This window comes from Mesoplodon bidens, assembly GCF_964165515.1.
Source record: "Mesoplodon bidens genome assembly, chromosome: 10".
Classification (NCBI taxonomy): Eukaryota; Metazoa; Chordata; class Mammalia; order Artiodactyla; family Ziphiidae; genus Mesoplodon; species Mesoplodon bidens.
In genome coordinates this window covers 86,268,592-86,284,188 of record NC_138172.1, presented here as the reverse complement: position 1 = coordinate 86,284,188, position 15,597 = coordinate 86,268,592, and the positions used below count along the sequence as shown (strand labels likewise).

The 15,597-nt window shown below is 44.1% G+C and overlaps 2 protein-coding genes across 2 annotated transcripts in view; one reads left to right on the top strand and one right to left on the bottom strand.

The window, feature by feature from the left end:
• Positions 1-15,597, bottom strand: part of GPLD1 (glycosylphosphatidylinositol specific phospholipase D1) — an 87,634-nt gene that overhangs the window by 63,529 nt on the left and 8,508 nt on the right. The window lies entirely within an intron of this gene.
• Positions 1-15,597, top strand: part of ALDH5A1 (aldehyde dehydrogenase 5 family member A1) — a 28,068-nt gene that overhangs the window by 9,178 nt on the left and 3,293 nt on the right. Inside the window, exons 4-8 of the mRNA XM_081245510.1 lie at positions 847-963; positions 2,796-2,939; positions 7,040-7,183; positions 8,972-9,130; positions 13,677-13,846. Coding sequence (XP_081101636.1) covers positions 847-963; positions 2,796-2,939; positions 7,040-7,183; positions 8,972-9,130; positions 13,677-13,846 — 734 coding nt within the window. The remainder of the gene's footprint in view (positions 1-846; positions 964-2,795; positions 2,940-7,039; positions 7,184-8,971; positions 9,131-13,676; positions 13,847-15,597) is intronic.

The window sequence follows — 15,597 nt, the reverse complement described above, 5'->3', positions numbered from 1 at the left end:
TGCCAGCTGGTCTCCAGACTGCTTCTCTTTCCCTGCTCACCACAGTTACAGAGAACTGCCCCCCTCACTGCCTAGACTAGCCAGGTTTGACTCAGAGCCGACTCTCCACTAGCTGTGTGACCTTGAGCAAATTACTTAACTGCTCTCTCACTTTGTCCAGACCTGCAAATGAGGAGAAAAATACCAACCTCATTGGGTTGTGAAGAGGATTTAATTAATTATAGTTTAAAAGTGCTTAGAACAGTGCCTGGGACAGAATAAGCACTATATGAGTTTTTGCTGAAATAAAACATTGTTACTATAGATACACAGATGTGTACAGAGAGCTATCTCTAAATATATAGAGAGAGGAAAGTAATATATCATCTACCATTTTCAAAATCACCTTTGCTAATATTTTCCCCCCACAGGGTCAGCAAACTATGGCCCTCAGGCCAAATCCAGCCTGCTGCCTGTGTTTGTAAATAAAGTTTTATTGGGACAGAGCCACGCCTATTCATATACATACTGTATTGTCTGTGGTCTTGAGTCCTCGTGACAGAAACTGGACATCCCACAACGCCTAAAATTTTTACTACTCGTCCCCTTACAGAGAAAGTTGGCTGTCCCCAGTGTAGATGATTTTGTACTGTTTTAAACTCTGAAGGTGTTTCCTTTCTCTATGAGGCTTTGTCTCCCCAGTCCCTGCAGTCAGCAGGTACCAGGTGTTCTGAGAGCTCACCTGTGCAAGAAGAGCTCTGCCAGGCAGTTGTGCACTGGAATTTGCTGGCTGACTTCCCAACCTCCCTGCCTTTGGACCAGGGGGCAGTCCTTCCTCTCACTTACCTCCTCTCTCTTCTGATCCAGTGGAATTTCCCCAGCGCCATGATCACGAGGAAGGTGGGGGCCGCCCTGGCAGCAGGCTGCACGGTAGTGGTGAAACCTGCCGAGGACACGCCCTTCTCTGCCCTGGCCTTGGCCGCGGTGAGCCTCTCTGCACAGAGTCCAAAAAAAGGATGTTATCTGGGACAGAAGGAAGGGCTTTCGAAACCTTCTTTGCCTGCGTCTCCTGTTTGATGGTGTTGTGTTTTAATTCACTAGCCATTATTTTAACCCAGATGATGTTCTTTTTAGAAAAAATAACAGATGGGGGAGTTTTCTGTCATCTGTAGGCAATGTATTGTTTAGGCTACCCCAAAAATGATATCTAGCCATCATTTTTAGTAAGTCATAGTAATGTGACCAAAATGTGGGCATTTCTCAGTTTCAGGGCACCTCTTATTTACCGTTCCCTTCTCCAGCTCAATCTGCATCAGTCAGATCTTGTTCTTCTGTTGAAAACCCTCTAATAGCTTCTCATGTCTCTCAGAGTAAAATTCAGGCTTCCTGCAGTGGCCTGCACTTTTTTAAAATTGGGAATGTTTGATGAGTTTCTTCTGTTCTACACATTCCCCTTCATCCTTTTCTGTCCCTTACAGTTTATCTTTTGAAGAAGCGAGACATTTGACCGGTAGAGCTCCCCATAGTCTGGGCTTTGCAGATGGCACACCATGCACCGTGTTCCTCTGTCTGCTGCGCTTTCCACAGATTGGCAGCTGCATCCAGACGCTTCCTTAGACTTGGGTTTGATCCCATTTTGTGTCCTTTTGTCAGGAGGCGAGTAATGTCTGGGTGTCTCTGTTTTCATATTTGCAGCCATTGCTGTGCAATGCTGCTCAGTCTGTTAATTCATTAGGAGTGCAAAAATGGTGATATGTGGGCTTCCCTGGTGGCGCAGTGGTTGAGAATCCGCCTGCCGGTGCGGGGGACACGGGTTCGTGCCCCGGTCTGGGAAGATCCCGTATGCCACAGAGCGGCTGGACGCATGAGTCATGGCCGCTGAGCCTGCGCGTCCGGAGCCTGTGCTCCGTAACGGGAGAGGCCACAGCATTGAGAGGCCCGCGTACTGGAAAAAAAAAAAAAAATGGTGATATGTGAATTCTTTCCTTTTTCTTTCATTTATTCACCAGACCACTTCTATAAATCAAAGCTACCCATCATCTCCTGTGTGGTTACCCAGTGGTAAATTCCCATAGGAAAGACAGTATGTTTGATTCTTTCTTTTTATTTACAGTTTTCCAAATTAATGCATCTATTCCTGTCATCTGCCTAAGGTTCCCAATTAGTTTGTTAGTAGCATTATGTGCCAGTAGATTTTAACGTATTTGATGAGTTTCAGTTTGCTGTGGTTATTATCTTTGATGAAGCTCAGATTGCCCCCATTTTTGGCCAATGGCAGCCTCTTCGAGTTGGCTCTTTTATCTTTTAACATAACTCTAACAGTTTTTGAGACCTTCCTTGCTAGTATGACAAGATATTTTAGACTTATTATATGTATTTCTTGCCCCAGACCTGGGATTAACCATTTTTGCAGAAAGCCCTTATTTCTTCTGGTAGGAAATTATATTTTAAGAGTATATTTGGGGCACTAGGGATGGTCATTGCTACTAGTTGGTCATTGTTTCTAGGCCTTTTAGTGTCAGGGCTAGGAAATATACATATATGTATTCTCACACACACACACACACACTCACACACACTCACACAATAAAATAGTGCTTCAATTCATACAGAAACTTCCAACAACACATTCATATTAATATCACATTAGCACTATTAAGAATCTTACTTCAGTTCCAAATATATTCTGTCCCTAAAGTCAGCCTAGTTTTTTTTTTTTTTTGCCATTACTTTTTAGATTAAAACATCTATTTATTTCTCTTTTCTGTTTTTCCAGTTTGATCATTTGCTGCCACGTTTGCTGTTTCTCTTTACAGCTTGCAGACCAGGCTGGAATTCCTCCGGGTGTATACAACGTTATTCCCTGCTCTCAAAAGAAGGCCAAGGAAGTAGGGGAAGCACTTTGCACGGATCCCCTAGTGTCTAAAATTTCCTTTACTGGTTCAACAGCCACTGGAAAGGTATGTGACTCAAGTCTCAAAAAAACAAATGGCATTCTAATATCTTGTCTTTATAGAGTATCAAAATACTATTTTATCTCGATCACCATTTGTAGGAAGATTTCTGGCAGAGTGTTAAAAGCTCTGTCCCATAACGTAACATCCAATCATTTTCTGGAGATATTTGGATGCTGCTCCTTATTGTGACATGACCTAGGTTTCTATTTGACAAAACTGAAAGTTTAGGGGTAGACAAGGTTCCCATTATTTGTTGCATGTGAAGTAGCTGAAAGTTGTCCATAACTTTGGAATTCCCATAACTCTGGAATGCATGTTTCTTTCATAAACTAGAATTAAAGAAATGGATGTCTTAGAACTGAACAAAAATTGTGTTTAGTATAAAGGTGCTTACAGAAACAGGAAGGTCTTTTTTTTTTCGTTTTTTTTTCCCTCCTCATATGTTGAAAAGTTCTTTCCCGAAAACTTCATTTGTGTGCCTGTGAGTGCATTTTTACTTATTCTTTTAAACGTTCAAAAGAGAAGAAAAGCAGAGGAAAACAAAAGTTCTTATTTATGGTGTTTCTCTCCAGATAGTATACTTTTTTCTGCTGGTATTTATATACACACACACACACACTCATGCTAGAGACGTACATAAACATATATCAGATAAAAATAATATAAATCTAATCTGAAAGTTTTGGTGAAACTGGTCATTTTTTGACACCATGAGAAGCGGGAGAGAATAAAGCAATTTTAGTAGCTCCCAACCATAACCACATTTGTCATGCCATAAACTCACACTTGGGAAGCCTGCCGTTCATTCCAGAAGCAGGAGTTTTTAGATCCATAAGCTGCTACCCCCCTGATCAATGGATCCTGCAGAGCAAACTTACTCTCAGAGGGTTTCAAGATATCAATAGTTAGAGAAAAAGAGAGAGGCCTGGGAAAAAGGGTTGTAAACCTTTGCCATTGAAGCCAGAGAAATTCTCAGATGCTGGGCAAAGGCCAGCCACTCATTACTGAACCTCGCTTTGCTCAGTGAACTATCCCCATTGGATAGACCCCGAAGGAAAATGTCGACCACGTTCCTGCTAAGTCCAACTGTGCCTCTTCAATTATTTACACAGGACAGTGATTCACTTCAAGTGGTTTAAAGGGAAGAGTGATAGGAATCACTGATAAAGGAATAGCCAAGGGCCTCTTCTGAGCTGATCTTTGCAGAGGATCAGTGGCTGAGCTCCTGATCCTGGAACGTAGAATCCTGCCCCTACTGAACCCCGTTCGGTCAGCCTGTTCTGGAGATGCTGCCCTCCCCTCAATCCTTCCAGGGGGACCACCCCTCCCGGGGCCTGCTGCGGGGACAGCAGCCATGCTTTACAGCACATAATACCTCATCTGTTCCCCCACAGAGAATTCAACCATGAGTGGTCATTTGACCCGAGGAAAACAGATGCATGGGCTGGCCAGTGACCTAGGACGAGCGACCTGGTCATAGAGAGATGAGCTGGGCACTCACGTTCCCTTTCTAGGGCTTTGAAAGCTGAGATCCTGAGAAGGTCAGCAGGGGGAACTGGAGCAGAAAGGATTCCTTAAGATGTAGCAGGACTGCAGGCAGTGCCACAGGGGTCATGAAGGTCAGAGCCAGGTTCAAGCCCTCATCATGCGCACTGAGTAGCAAGAAGACGCAGTCAGAGGACACAGGTGGAGGCAAGTGACCCATGAGCGAGCACAGTCAGAAAAATCAATGGCCTGGCAGAGAGTATTTCTTAAAAATTCAAAAGAAAATAAAGAAATAGGTTTACTCACTCTGGTCAGAATGGCCATCATTAAAAAGTCTACAAAAAAATGCTGGAGAGGGTATGGAGAAAAGGGAACCCTCCTACACTGCTGGTAGGAGTATAAATTGGTGCAGCCACTATGGAGAACAGTATGAAGGTTCCTCAAAAAACTATGATCCAATAGAGTTGCCATATGATAGAGTTGTTGTATGATCCAACAATCTCATTCCTGGGCAAATATCCAGACAAAACTATAATTCAAAAAGATAACATGCACCCCTATGTTCATAGCAGCACTATTTACAGTAGCCAAGACATGGAAGTAACCTAAATGTCCATCAACAGATAAATGGATAAAGAAGGTGTGGTATGTATATACAGTGGAATACTACTCAGCCATAAAAAAGAATGAAATAATGCCATTTGCAGCAATATGGTTGGACATAGAGATCATCATACTAAGTGAAGTCAGAAAGAGAAAGAAAAATACCATATGATATTGCTTATATGTGGAATCTACAATATGAACTTATCTACGAAACAGAAACAGACCCATAGACATAAAGAACCGACTTGTGGTTGCCAAGGGTGGGGGTGGGGTGAGGGAGGGATGGAGTGGGAGTTTGGGATTAGCAGATGCAAACTATTATATATAGACTGGATAAACAATAAGGTCCTACTGCATAGCACAGGGAACTATATTCAATATCCTGTGATAAACCATGATGGAAAAGAATATGAAAAAGTATATACACACACATATACATATATATGTATATATAACTGGATCACATTACTGTACAGTAGAAACTAACAACATTGTAAATCAACTATACATCAATAAAATAAAATTTAAAAAAAGAAATAGGTTTAATCTTAAAACTTGTACTACTTTGTTGAATAGTAACATTTCATTGAGAAGACCGTTTTTACTAGTTCATTGCTGGAATATTAACATCTGGGCATATAGAGAAGTACCAGCACTGACGCAATTTTCCAGCTTTTCTGAATTTTGACTAACAGACCTATCATAAAACCCACAGCGGTGTATCACAGGGACCAGGCCTGGAGTGATCTTGGACTTGTGACCACTGTTCGTTTCACTTGAACCATCCAAGTGGGTCCATCGTTCTCATAGCTGTGACTGGACAAAGACCTACTATCGTGTAATAAAGCAAACATCCCTGGGCAGCTTTCCTAGGCCATAAGAATCTCTTCCTGGATATTTAAAGCCTAATAGTTATATGTATCAAAAAGCCTTACAGTTGTGCATTGAGCTAGTGATTATACTTCTTTTTGTTGTTGTTATAGTGATTCTACTTCTACATATTTATACTGAGGGAATAACTGCAGTGTTGTTTTAACAGCAAGGAATTGGAAGCAACTTAAATTTCCAACAGATGGGGGCTGAATAAATAAATGAATGAATAGCTCTGCAGTGGAATACTAGGCAAGCACCTAAAGGATGTTCTAGAAACACACACTGATATGGGTGTGTTTAAAGTGTTGTGAGCATGTTGTGATGTTCCAGATATATGACTAATTGGGAAGATAAAGCAGGTTATAAAGCTGTGTAACTCTACCATCCTGTTTTCTTTAAAAAAAAAAAAAAAAAAAAAAGGCACATGCCCCTGGTGTGTGTGGCCAAATTCTGGACAGATATACCTTAAGATTTTATCAGTGGTAAGCTATGGGTTATGGGGTTATGGGTGATTTTATTAGCATATCTCTATAATATGATAATTTTATCATAATTTTATAATTTTTTGTTTATCATAACAAATTTATCATACTTTTTCTTATTTTTTTCTTTTTGCGGTATGCAGGCCTCTCACTGTTGTGGCCTCTCCCGTTGCGGAGCACAGGCTCCGGACGCACAGGCCCAGCGGCCATGGCTCACGGGCCCAGCCGCTCCGCGGCATATGGGATCCTCCCAGACCGGGGCACGAACCCGTATCCCCTGCATCCGCAGGCGGACTCTCAACCACTGCGCCACCAGGGAAGCCCTATCATACTTTTTAATAGGTCATACATTGACATGGTTCAAAAATCAGGACAATATAAACATGTTTATATTCAGAAGTTTCACCCTCACCCCTATCCCTGATTTCCTCCCTTTTATAAGTAATTTTTAGTTTATCTTCCTCGTGTTTCTTTACCAAATGCAAGCAAATATGAATACATATAGATTCTTATTTTCCCATTTTCTTATGCAAACTGTCATCTTGTATACACGACTTGCACCTGGCTTTTTCCACTACTGGGTAATTTTTTGAAACAAAGGCTCACCGGTCCATGTAGTTCATGCGGTGCTCACAGCATCCTCTCATCTGCTCCCAGGTCCTGTTGCATCATGCAGCAAACTCTGTGAAAAGGGTGTCCATGGAGCTGGGCGGCCTTGCCCCATTCATCGTGTTCGACAGTGCCAATGTTGACCAGGCTGTCGCTGGGGCCATGGCATCTAAATTTAGGAACTCTGGACAGGTGAGTCCCAGGGCATTTTTCTGGGTTGTGTGTTTTACAGATTCTACCCCCTTCCTCACCTCCTGGGAGGACACTCCCCTCATTCTTTGTCCACGTCCTCTTTCATCAGGTATTTAGTAAGTGCTCCCTCTTTGCCTGGGACTCTGCTAGGCTCAGAGGGTCCAAAGAGAAATAAGGTATCATCCCTGGCTTCAAGGCATTTCCTGAACAGCAGATGCCTTTTAATCAAATCGTTCTCTCGTCTCATCTTTCAGCTCCTCTTTGAATCTGGTTATTTTCACAGTTTTACCTCACTGGGCTTTTCTCTGCTGAACAGGTTTAAACATCTCCTCAGACACAAAATAGCCTGAACACCTAGGGTCTGAGGCCCACAGTCTTAAGGAATAGAAGGGAGGAAAATGTTGAGATGGAGCCTTGAAAAACTCAAAACCCTGCTGCCTGGATCTTATTCTTCCCGAGATGGAGGGGGCATGACAGGCACCCACTACAGGGCTGCACACACTACAGTGGCCCAAGGAGGGTCCAGGTTGTCCTTGGGAGAGTGGTGGCCTGAGCTCACACCTTGTAGGGAATCCTGGAGCATTAGATCTAGCAGGGAACTTCCCAGTTATCTGACACAAACCTTGCATTTTACAGCTGAAGACATGAAACTCTAGAAAGACTAATTGACTTGAAGTCATACATCCTTGGGTTCAGGATCTGGGACTGTGAACCTAGGGCCCAGTTTCCCAACTTCTATCCAAGCTGTTACCACGATCCTGGCTTCTTATACAATATTCTTAAGCACTTTGTCTTGGAGAACCATCACTAAGCAGTTTTAAATGCATTCCAGAAATGGAATGATAACTCCTGAAAGGTTATCTGGGGGGAAAAAAAGGTGAAATGTTGTACAGTATTCCATATTAAATAGTTTTCATCCTTGTTTTGGCCTTTGGTAATTAATTTTTCTCCTTTCACATAACCTAATAAGCTTGGTTGTTTCAGAAACCGGTATGTTTCCTTTTAGAAACAGAAAATGGCAAGGTGTGTAACCTTCAGAGTTACACTTATAAAACTACAACCTTGGGGTGTATTGCTTTAAGCCAATAAAAATGGATAGGATACAAAATTATCTACAGGCTTGTTTCTATTAGAAAAATACACGATTGAGAAAAAAGCCAAAAAAAAGAGAAAAAGCCAAGAAGAAAACATATCAAGGATAATAACTACATTTCCTGTAATGTGTTTATATTACATAATTTTTAAATATTAGGTCTAATTAGAAAAAATAATAAGCAAAGGGCTTTTCAATAATTTAGGCTGACACGGAAGAATGGTCTTGCGTCCATTTTCAAAATCTCGGATTCCGCCAAGCATCTGAAAGGTTTAATAAGCTAGTGGATGTAAGTTAGCCTTTGAATCCCTTTCCTTCTAGCTCTGCTGTCACTTCAGCATCACTGTCTCAGGGAGTTACAGTTTCTTGTGTTGGTTTTATTCTTTCCAATAGGAGCCATTCAAAAAAACTTGGGTTAGGTGGCTTTTGGGTTTTTTGTGCAGATATTTATCCTCGCTTACCTGTTTAACCACAGAGATGTGGCCGCTGTAGAGGGGCTTGGAGAAGTACATGCACTCAGCATGTTTGTCTTTAGGGCCAAGCCCACGTGGGGAGGAACATAGCAGGTAGAACACAGGACGGGAATCACCTGGGAAAGTGCATCCACGTTCAGAGGTAGCAGCAGTCACACGGTTATTGGTTGGGTCAATAGTTTCCAACAAACTGTCAGTGTGAGTTTGTTTCTTTTTGTCTAGACTTGTGTTTGCTCAAACCGTTTCTTGGTGCAGAGGGGTATCCATGATTCCTTTGTGAAAAAATTTGCCGAGGCAATTAAAACAAACCTGCACGTGGGTAATGGATTTGAGGAGGGAACTACTCAAGGCCCGTTAATTAATGAGAAAGCTGTAGAAAAGGTAAGTTCGTTTTATTATCTGTTCAATGTCATGGTTTCAGTATCAGAAGCTTAACTAGCAAAACCACTCTGGTAAGGTGGCCAGCAAGGCGGTTTTGGAAATAATGGAGAAATTGGGAAAACAACTGAGTTTCTGCCAATTTGTATAAACTGAGTGGCACCACATGGTTATAAGCTTTTCCAGCTCCATCATTTCACTGAGTCCCCATGAGATCTGTCACTTCTGTTCTCCTACTGCCCTCCCTAAATTTTCTTTTACAGTGGTGATAATTTTTTTTTTTTTGCGTTGCGCGGGCCTCTCACTGCTGTGGCCTCTCCCGTTGCGGAGCACAGGCTCCAGACGCGCAGGCCCAGCAGCCATGGCCCACAGGCCCAGCCACTCCGCAGCACGTGGGATCCTCCCAGACCGGGGCACAAACCCGTGTCCCCTGCATCAGCAGGCGGACTCCCAACCACTGCGCCACCAGGGAAGCCCCAGTGGTGATAATTTTATCTCCTGCTGCCTCAGGAATTAAGATCCTGAAATACAAAGTTCTTTAATTTTTGGAACATCTAAAAGGAAAGGAAAAAGGCTTTTTTTTTTTTTTTGCTGTCCTCGGGCCTCTCACTCTTGTGGCTTCTCCCGTTGTGGAGCACAGGCTCCGGATGCGCAGGCCCAGTGGCCATGGCTCACGGGCCCAGCCGCTCCGCGGCATGTGGGATCTTCCTGGACCGGGGCACGAACCCGTGTCCCCTGCATCGGCAGGTGGACTCTCAACCACTGCGCCACCAGGGAAGCCCCAGGGCTTTGTTTTTGAGATCGTTTATGTTTCAGCTGAACTGCTGGCTGGCACTGAAAACAAAAAGCCCTTGCAGAAGAATCCTTGGCGAAAACATCCTGGCAGGAGATGTAGAGCCACAGAAGTCATGTTTAAGATTTAGAGATGGGAAGAAAGGGAAACTCCTTAAGCAAGGATTTGTTTGTTCAAATAATGTCACAATCTTGACTACTAGTGAGGTGAGTTTTCTCTTCTTGTTCCACTGTTTTAAAAAAATAATCCTCTTTAGAGTTGCTTACAAGGAGGTTTCTTGTAATACCAATCATCCAGTATGCTCCCTAGATAAGTCCTTACTTGGTAGAAAGGATTTCAATAGAATTTTAGTAGAAAATGGAGGCTGGAGGTTGTGTGTGGGGAAAAAAGGGGGCACAGCCAGCCTCCTGGGTCACCTGAGGAACCAAAATCAAGTTAGAGCCAGGTCAGCACCCAGGTGGGAAGCACAGCCCAGTCGCTGTTCATCGGCCTCCTGAGGGCCTGAAGACCAAGCCCCAGCATGGCTGCCCTGACCCGGTGGGCAGTCTGGTTGGCTGAGGATCATGTCTGGTGCCTTCCCCAGTAGACACCAAGGAAGCACTGGGGTTTTACAGAGCTCTGATGACATTGCCTTGGGATTCTCTACCTCTAGATAAAGAACATACGTTAAAGTTTACATGGGTGCCACCTGCATTTTTGAGATGACTCTAGACCCTGGGCACTCAGCCAGCGAAGAAAATTTGACTCTGTACCAGCTGTGGTTCAAGTCCCAGAGGGGTGGTTCTTAACCCACCCAGGACCTTTAACAACCACAGGTGCCTCGGTCCTACTTGAGGAGATTGGGGGTGAATTTGTCTGGAGTAGGGCCCAGGCATTTAGTGCCCCAGTTATTGCTAGTTTGCAGACTGGGAAACCTGTCTGGAGACTTTGTTGTTATTCTTGCCAAAGTGATTGTATAGACATTACTCTCTAGAGGACGCTGTTTCCTAGGACCTCAAGCCACTACAGTTGAAGGGTTTTTTTGTTTTTGTTTATTTTCCTCTGAGAGTTTAGTAGAAAACATCTTGTCTGAAAACAATCCATTGGGCTGGCTTTAGTGTACATACAGTCACAGGGTAACTACCTGGGGGGAAAAGTGCACATCACTTTTAATGTGACAAGAGGACACAGCATATTCTATTTGAAGTCATATAGGATGGGGCCTCGTTAAGTATGTTAAATAGAGGTGTTTTTAGAGATATAAATCACAGAAAGTAAGCTAATGGGGATTTGTCGCAGACAGTAGACTATGAGGGCATTGGAAGGGGTAAGGATTTCAAAGGGTGAATCTCGATGGCAGACTGTGCCCAAGCCTATATTTATCTCTTCTGAAATCCTACAGCATATTCCGCTGAGAATGGGAGGCTGGGGGAGACTCCAGTGGACCATGGATTGTGATGAACTTCTGGAAGGCAGCAGGGATCGTGTTAACAGATGAGACAGGCCCAGGGGAAGCCTGCAGAGGAAATGGGTGTCATTTCTAGGATGGAGCTTTCCTAGAAATGGCTGGGGTAGAGGGTAGCAGTGGGAGGAGGGGAGAAATAGTGCTAATTGGTTCTACTTCTGCACAGTTTTCTGGGTCATTTCCCTCCACCCACCACCAACACATACAACCTAACAGAGGCGTTTGCTCTGGGCAGGAAAAGGCCTCTGCAGAAATAGAGCAGCCAGCCTAGGAGGAGTACAGCTTGAGGGGTGAGGGTAGGCACGCCAGAGAGGGGCTCCCTTGCCTTTGCCCTTTGCTCAGGTGGGGCCACCCCTAAAGTGAAGCCGGCCAAGTGAGATAAACCCAAGCTTGGCGCTGTCCCTCTCGTTCGGGGAAGAGACTGGAAACAGCAGAGGTCACCCATGTCACCCGTTGAAATTAACCAACCCCATCCTTCATTAGAAAGATGAACAACCAAGAATCATGACAGCCCTAGAGGAAAACCCATAGCACATCAGAGGAGGGTCAAGAACAAACAGAACAGTTGACCCTCAAGGAAGGAGATGACTCTGTGAACAGACAGGATTTTTTCGAGGAACCTAATAGTATTCTCCAAGAGTTCTGAGAAGATAGTACATCTATAAAACAGAAGCAGGTTCTATGAAAATGAAGCAATGAGAAAAGAAAGAACGTTTTTTGTTTTGGGGTTTTTTTTTTTTTTGCGGTACGCAGGCCTCTCACTGTTGTGGCCTCTCCCGTTGTGGAGCACAGGCTCCGGATGCGCAGGCTCACAGACCCAGCCGCTCTGCGGCATGTGGGATCTTCCCGGACCAGGGCACGAACCCGTGTCCCCTGCATCGGCAGGCGGACTCTCAACCACTGCGCCACCAGGGAAGCCCGAAAGAACGTTTTTATTTATTTATTTGGCTGTGCCGCACAGCTTGTGGGATCTCAGTTCTCTGACCAGGGATTGAACCCAGGCCACAGCAGTGAAGGCCTGGAATCCTAACCACTAGGCCACCAGGGAACTCCTAGAAAGAACTTTTAGAAATTGAAAACATGGTGGTCAAAATCTTTTTAAAACTCAGTAATGGGGCTTCCCTGGTGGTACAGTGGTTGAGAGTCCACCTGCCGATGCAGGGGACACGGGTTCGTGCCCTGGTCCGGGAGGATCCCACATGCTGCAGAGCGGCTAGGCCCGTGAGCCTGCGCATCCGGAGCCTGTGCTATGCAACGGGAGAGGCCACAACACTGAGGGGCCCACGTACCGCAAAAACAAAAATAAACAAAAAACCTCAGTAATGAAGATGGAAGACAAAATCGAGGAGAGCTCTTAGAATTTATAGCAAAAGACAAAGAGATGAAAAATATGGCAGGAATGCACAAAGAAATCGATCTGAGGTGAGGGGTGTATCCATTTTAGTAATAGGAACTCTAGAAAGAAAGACATGAGATGGAAGAAATAGGATTATCAAATACTAGAGGAAAACTTCTCAGAGCTGGGGGAAAATAACAATTCTTCAAAATTGAAAGACGTCGTCAATTGCCAAGTAGAATAATAAAAAGAAAAACCCAGATATGTTTCATTAAAATTTTAGAATGTCAGGAACATACCAGAATATTCAAGAAGCTTCCAGAGGCGGAAAAAGCTACCACAAACCCACAAAGGAGTGATTTTTTTTTTTTTTTTTTTTTGGCTACGCTGCTGGCATGTGGGATCTAAGTTCCCTGATCAGGGATCGAACCTGCACTCAACGTTCTGAAGGAAAACTACTTTGGGTCCAAATTCCATCACCAACCAATGCAAGGTAAAACACCAGACATGCCATGTCAGAAAACTCTGAAGGTAAACCATTTTCAGTGCACCTTTTCTGAAACAACTACTCGAGGAGAATGTATTAGAACAAAATGAAAGTGAAATCCAGGGAGGAGAACAACATGGGATCCAAGAGCCTGGAACTAACCCAGGAAGGAGATGAGAACAAATCCCAGGAAGACAGCTGAGCATCAGGCCTGCAAAGACATGGGCATATGTATATTAGACCGTTAGACAAACTGTAAGAGCAAACAGCCAGAAAATCACAGAGCTGGGAGGAGACAGCATGGTACACACCATGTGCCCTCTTGCCTCTGTACCTCTGTGTATTTGGTTCTTTCTACCCAGAAGGGACCAGGGTACATTAACCTATTTGAAAAAGAAAGAAACGCAGTTACAGTTTTCTGCAGTTTAAACGTTTCCTGAGTATCCTCGACCACCTTTCCCAAGGGCTCTTCTTTTTCTCTTCACACAGGTAGAGAAACATGTGAGTGATGCCATTTCCAAAGGGGCCACCGTTGTGACAGGCGGGAAGCGACATCAAGTTGGAAAAAATTTCTTCGAGCCCACCCTGCTCAGCAACGTCACCCGAGACATGCTCTGCTCTCAGGAAGAGACTTTTGGGCCTGTGGCACCCGTTATCAAGTAAGGTCATCCGGCGGGTCAGAAGATAGGAGAAAGGATAGGAAAGGAAAAGGAAACCCGGAGAGAAATCCAGTTCATGTGTCGTTTGAGGCCTGGGTGGGGGATGGGCTGAAGTCGAGAGCAGGGTTGTATCAGTGGAAGCACTGAGTTCAACGTAACATTAAAAAAATTTTGTTTCTATTATTGCCTCTTTAGACCACAAAATTTACCAAATTCTCTACTTTGCTCTCTTGCTTTCTGCTGAACTCATTTTTCTTTGTAATGAAGTACATCCTTTAAGAGTTCTCTCAAGGGTGTCTGTGGGAAAGGAACTGTGTGTTCTTAGGTGACCTTTTATCTCACAGTCACAAGTAAATAATAATTTACCTGCATAAAATTCTAGCTTCAGCACTTTGAAGATGTCACACCTTGGTCTGCTTACTTCCAGGGTTGTCACTGAGAAAGCTGATACCTGGTTCTTACTCCTGTGAAGGGATATGCTTTTTCTCTTTAGAGACTTTTAAAATTTCTCACGGCCTTTGACGTCCTTAAATTTTACCATGGTAGCTTGGGTATGGCACACTGTGAGCTTTTTCAGTCAGAGGTCCTAATGTCTTTCTTTAATGTCTAAAGTGTTTGTTTAGTCCTGGGAAATTCTTGGTCATTATTTCTCCAAATATTTCTCTCTTCTATTGCTAATGAAATTTATAGATTAATCTGACATTGGGGAAATGAACCACTTGGAGAACTTTCATCTTTGTTTTAATAAAATTTTTTTACCTGGAGTATGAACTTGACATTTTCCGAAAGGATGCAGTGGTTAGGAATGCAGGCTTTGGAGTTGAGTTGGGTGTAGTTTCAGGCTTTGCTACTTCATACCTGTGTCCCCTTGAACAAGTTAACTTCTCTGAGCCTCAGGGTCCTCAATGGGAAAAGGAATTAAAACTAGTACCTGCCTCACAGGACAGATGTAAGGTTTAAATGACATAATGTACGTAAAGCACTTAGCACATTGCCTGATGTCATTATGGTTGTTGTTGTGTAAATAAAGCATTAGGTCAGGGAGGGGGACACAGTTGTTATAGGGGTCTCTAGTCTCACACTTCTTCTGGGACACAGGGCGGTGGGAGCACCACCCATATTAGCACAGAAAGGTGAAAATCCTCAAGGATGTCACAACTGATAATGTGATGACTGCATTTTCTTTTTATTTATTTATTTATTTGGTTGCACTGGGTCTTAGTGGCTCCAGGGCTCCTTAGTTGCGGCACGTGGGCTCCTTAATTGTGGCACGCATATGGGATCTTGTTCCCTGGCCAGGGCTCGAACCCGGGCCCCCTGCATCGGGAGCTCAGAGTCTTATCCACTGTGCCACCAGGGAAGTCCCGATGGCTGCATTTTCGAGGGACAGGTGGGCAGTGAGGACATGGGTGATGCCCCGTTTTCTGTTCTCTGGCGGATAGAATGGCTTGCTCTGTACAGGTGGAGAGCCAAGCCCTGGGAGACACAGCTGGTCATCCTCGGAACAAATAATTCTCTTGGGGTCACCCTCCTTGACCTGCCCTCCCCCAGAGCGCTCTCTTCTCTCCCAAGCGTCCTCTTGCATCGACTGGGGTCCACCAGCTCTGCCCGGTGCCTTCAGAGGGCTGGCTGGCTGCCTGCCACTGCTGCTGCACCTCTGAATTGAGGAACTGGGATTCAGACAATGTTTTGCCCCCAGTTACAGTTCTGGGGCAACAGAAAAAGACCTCTGAAATGTTGTTCCAGAAATA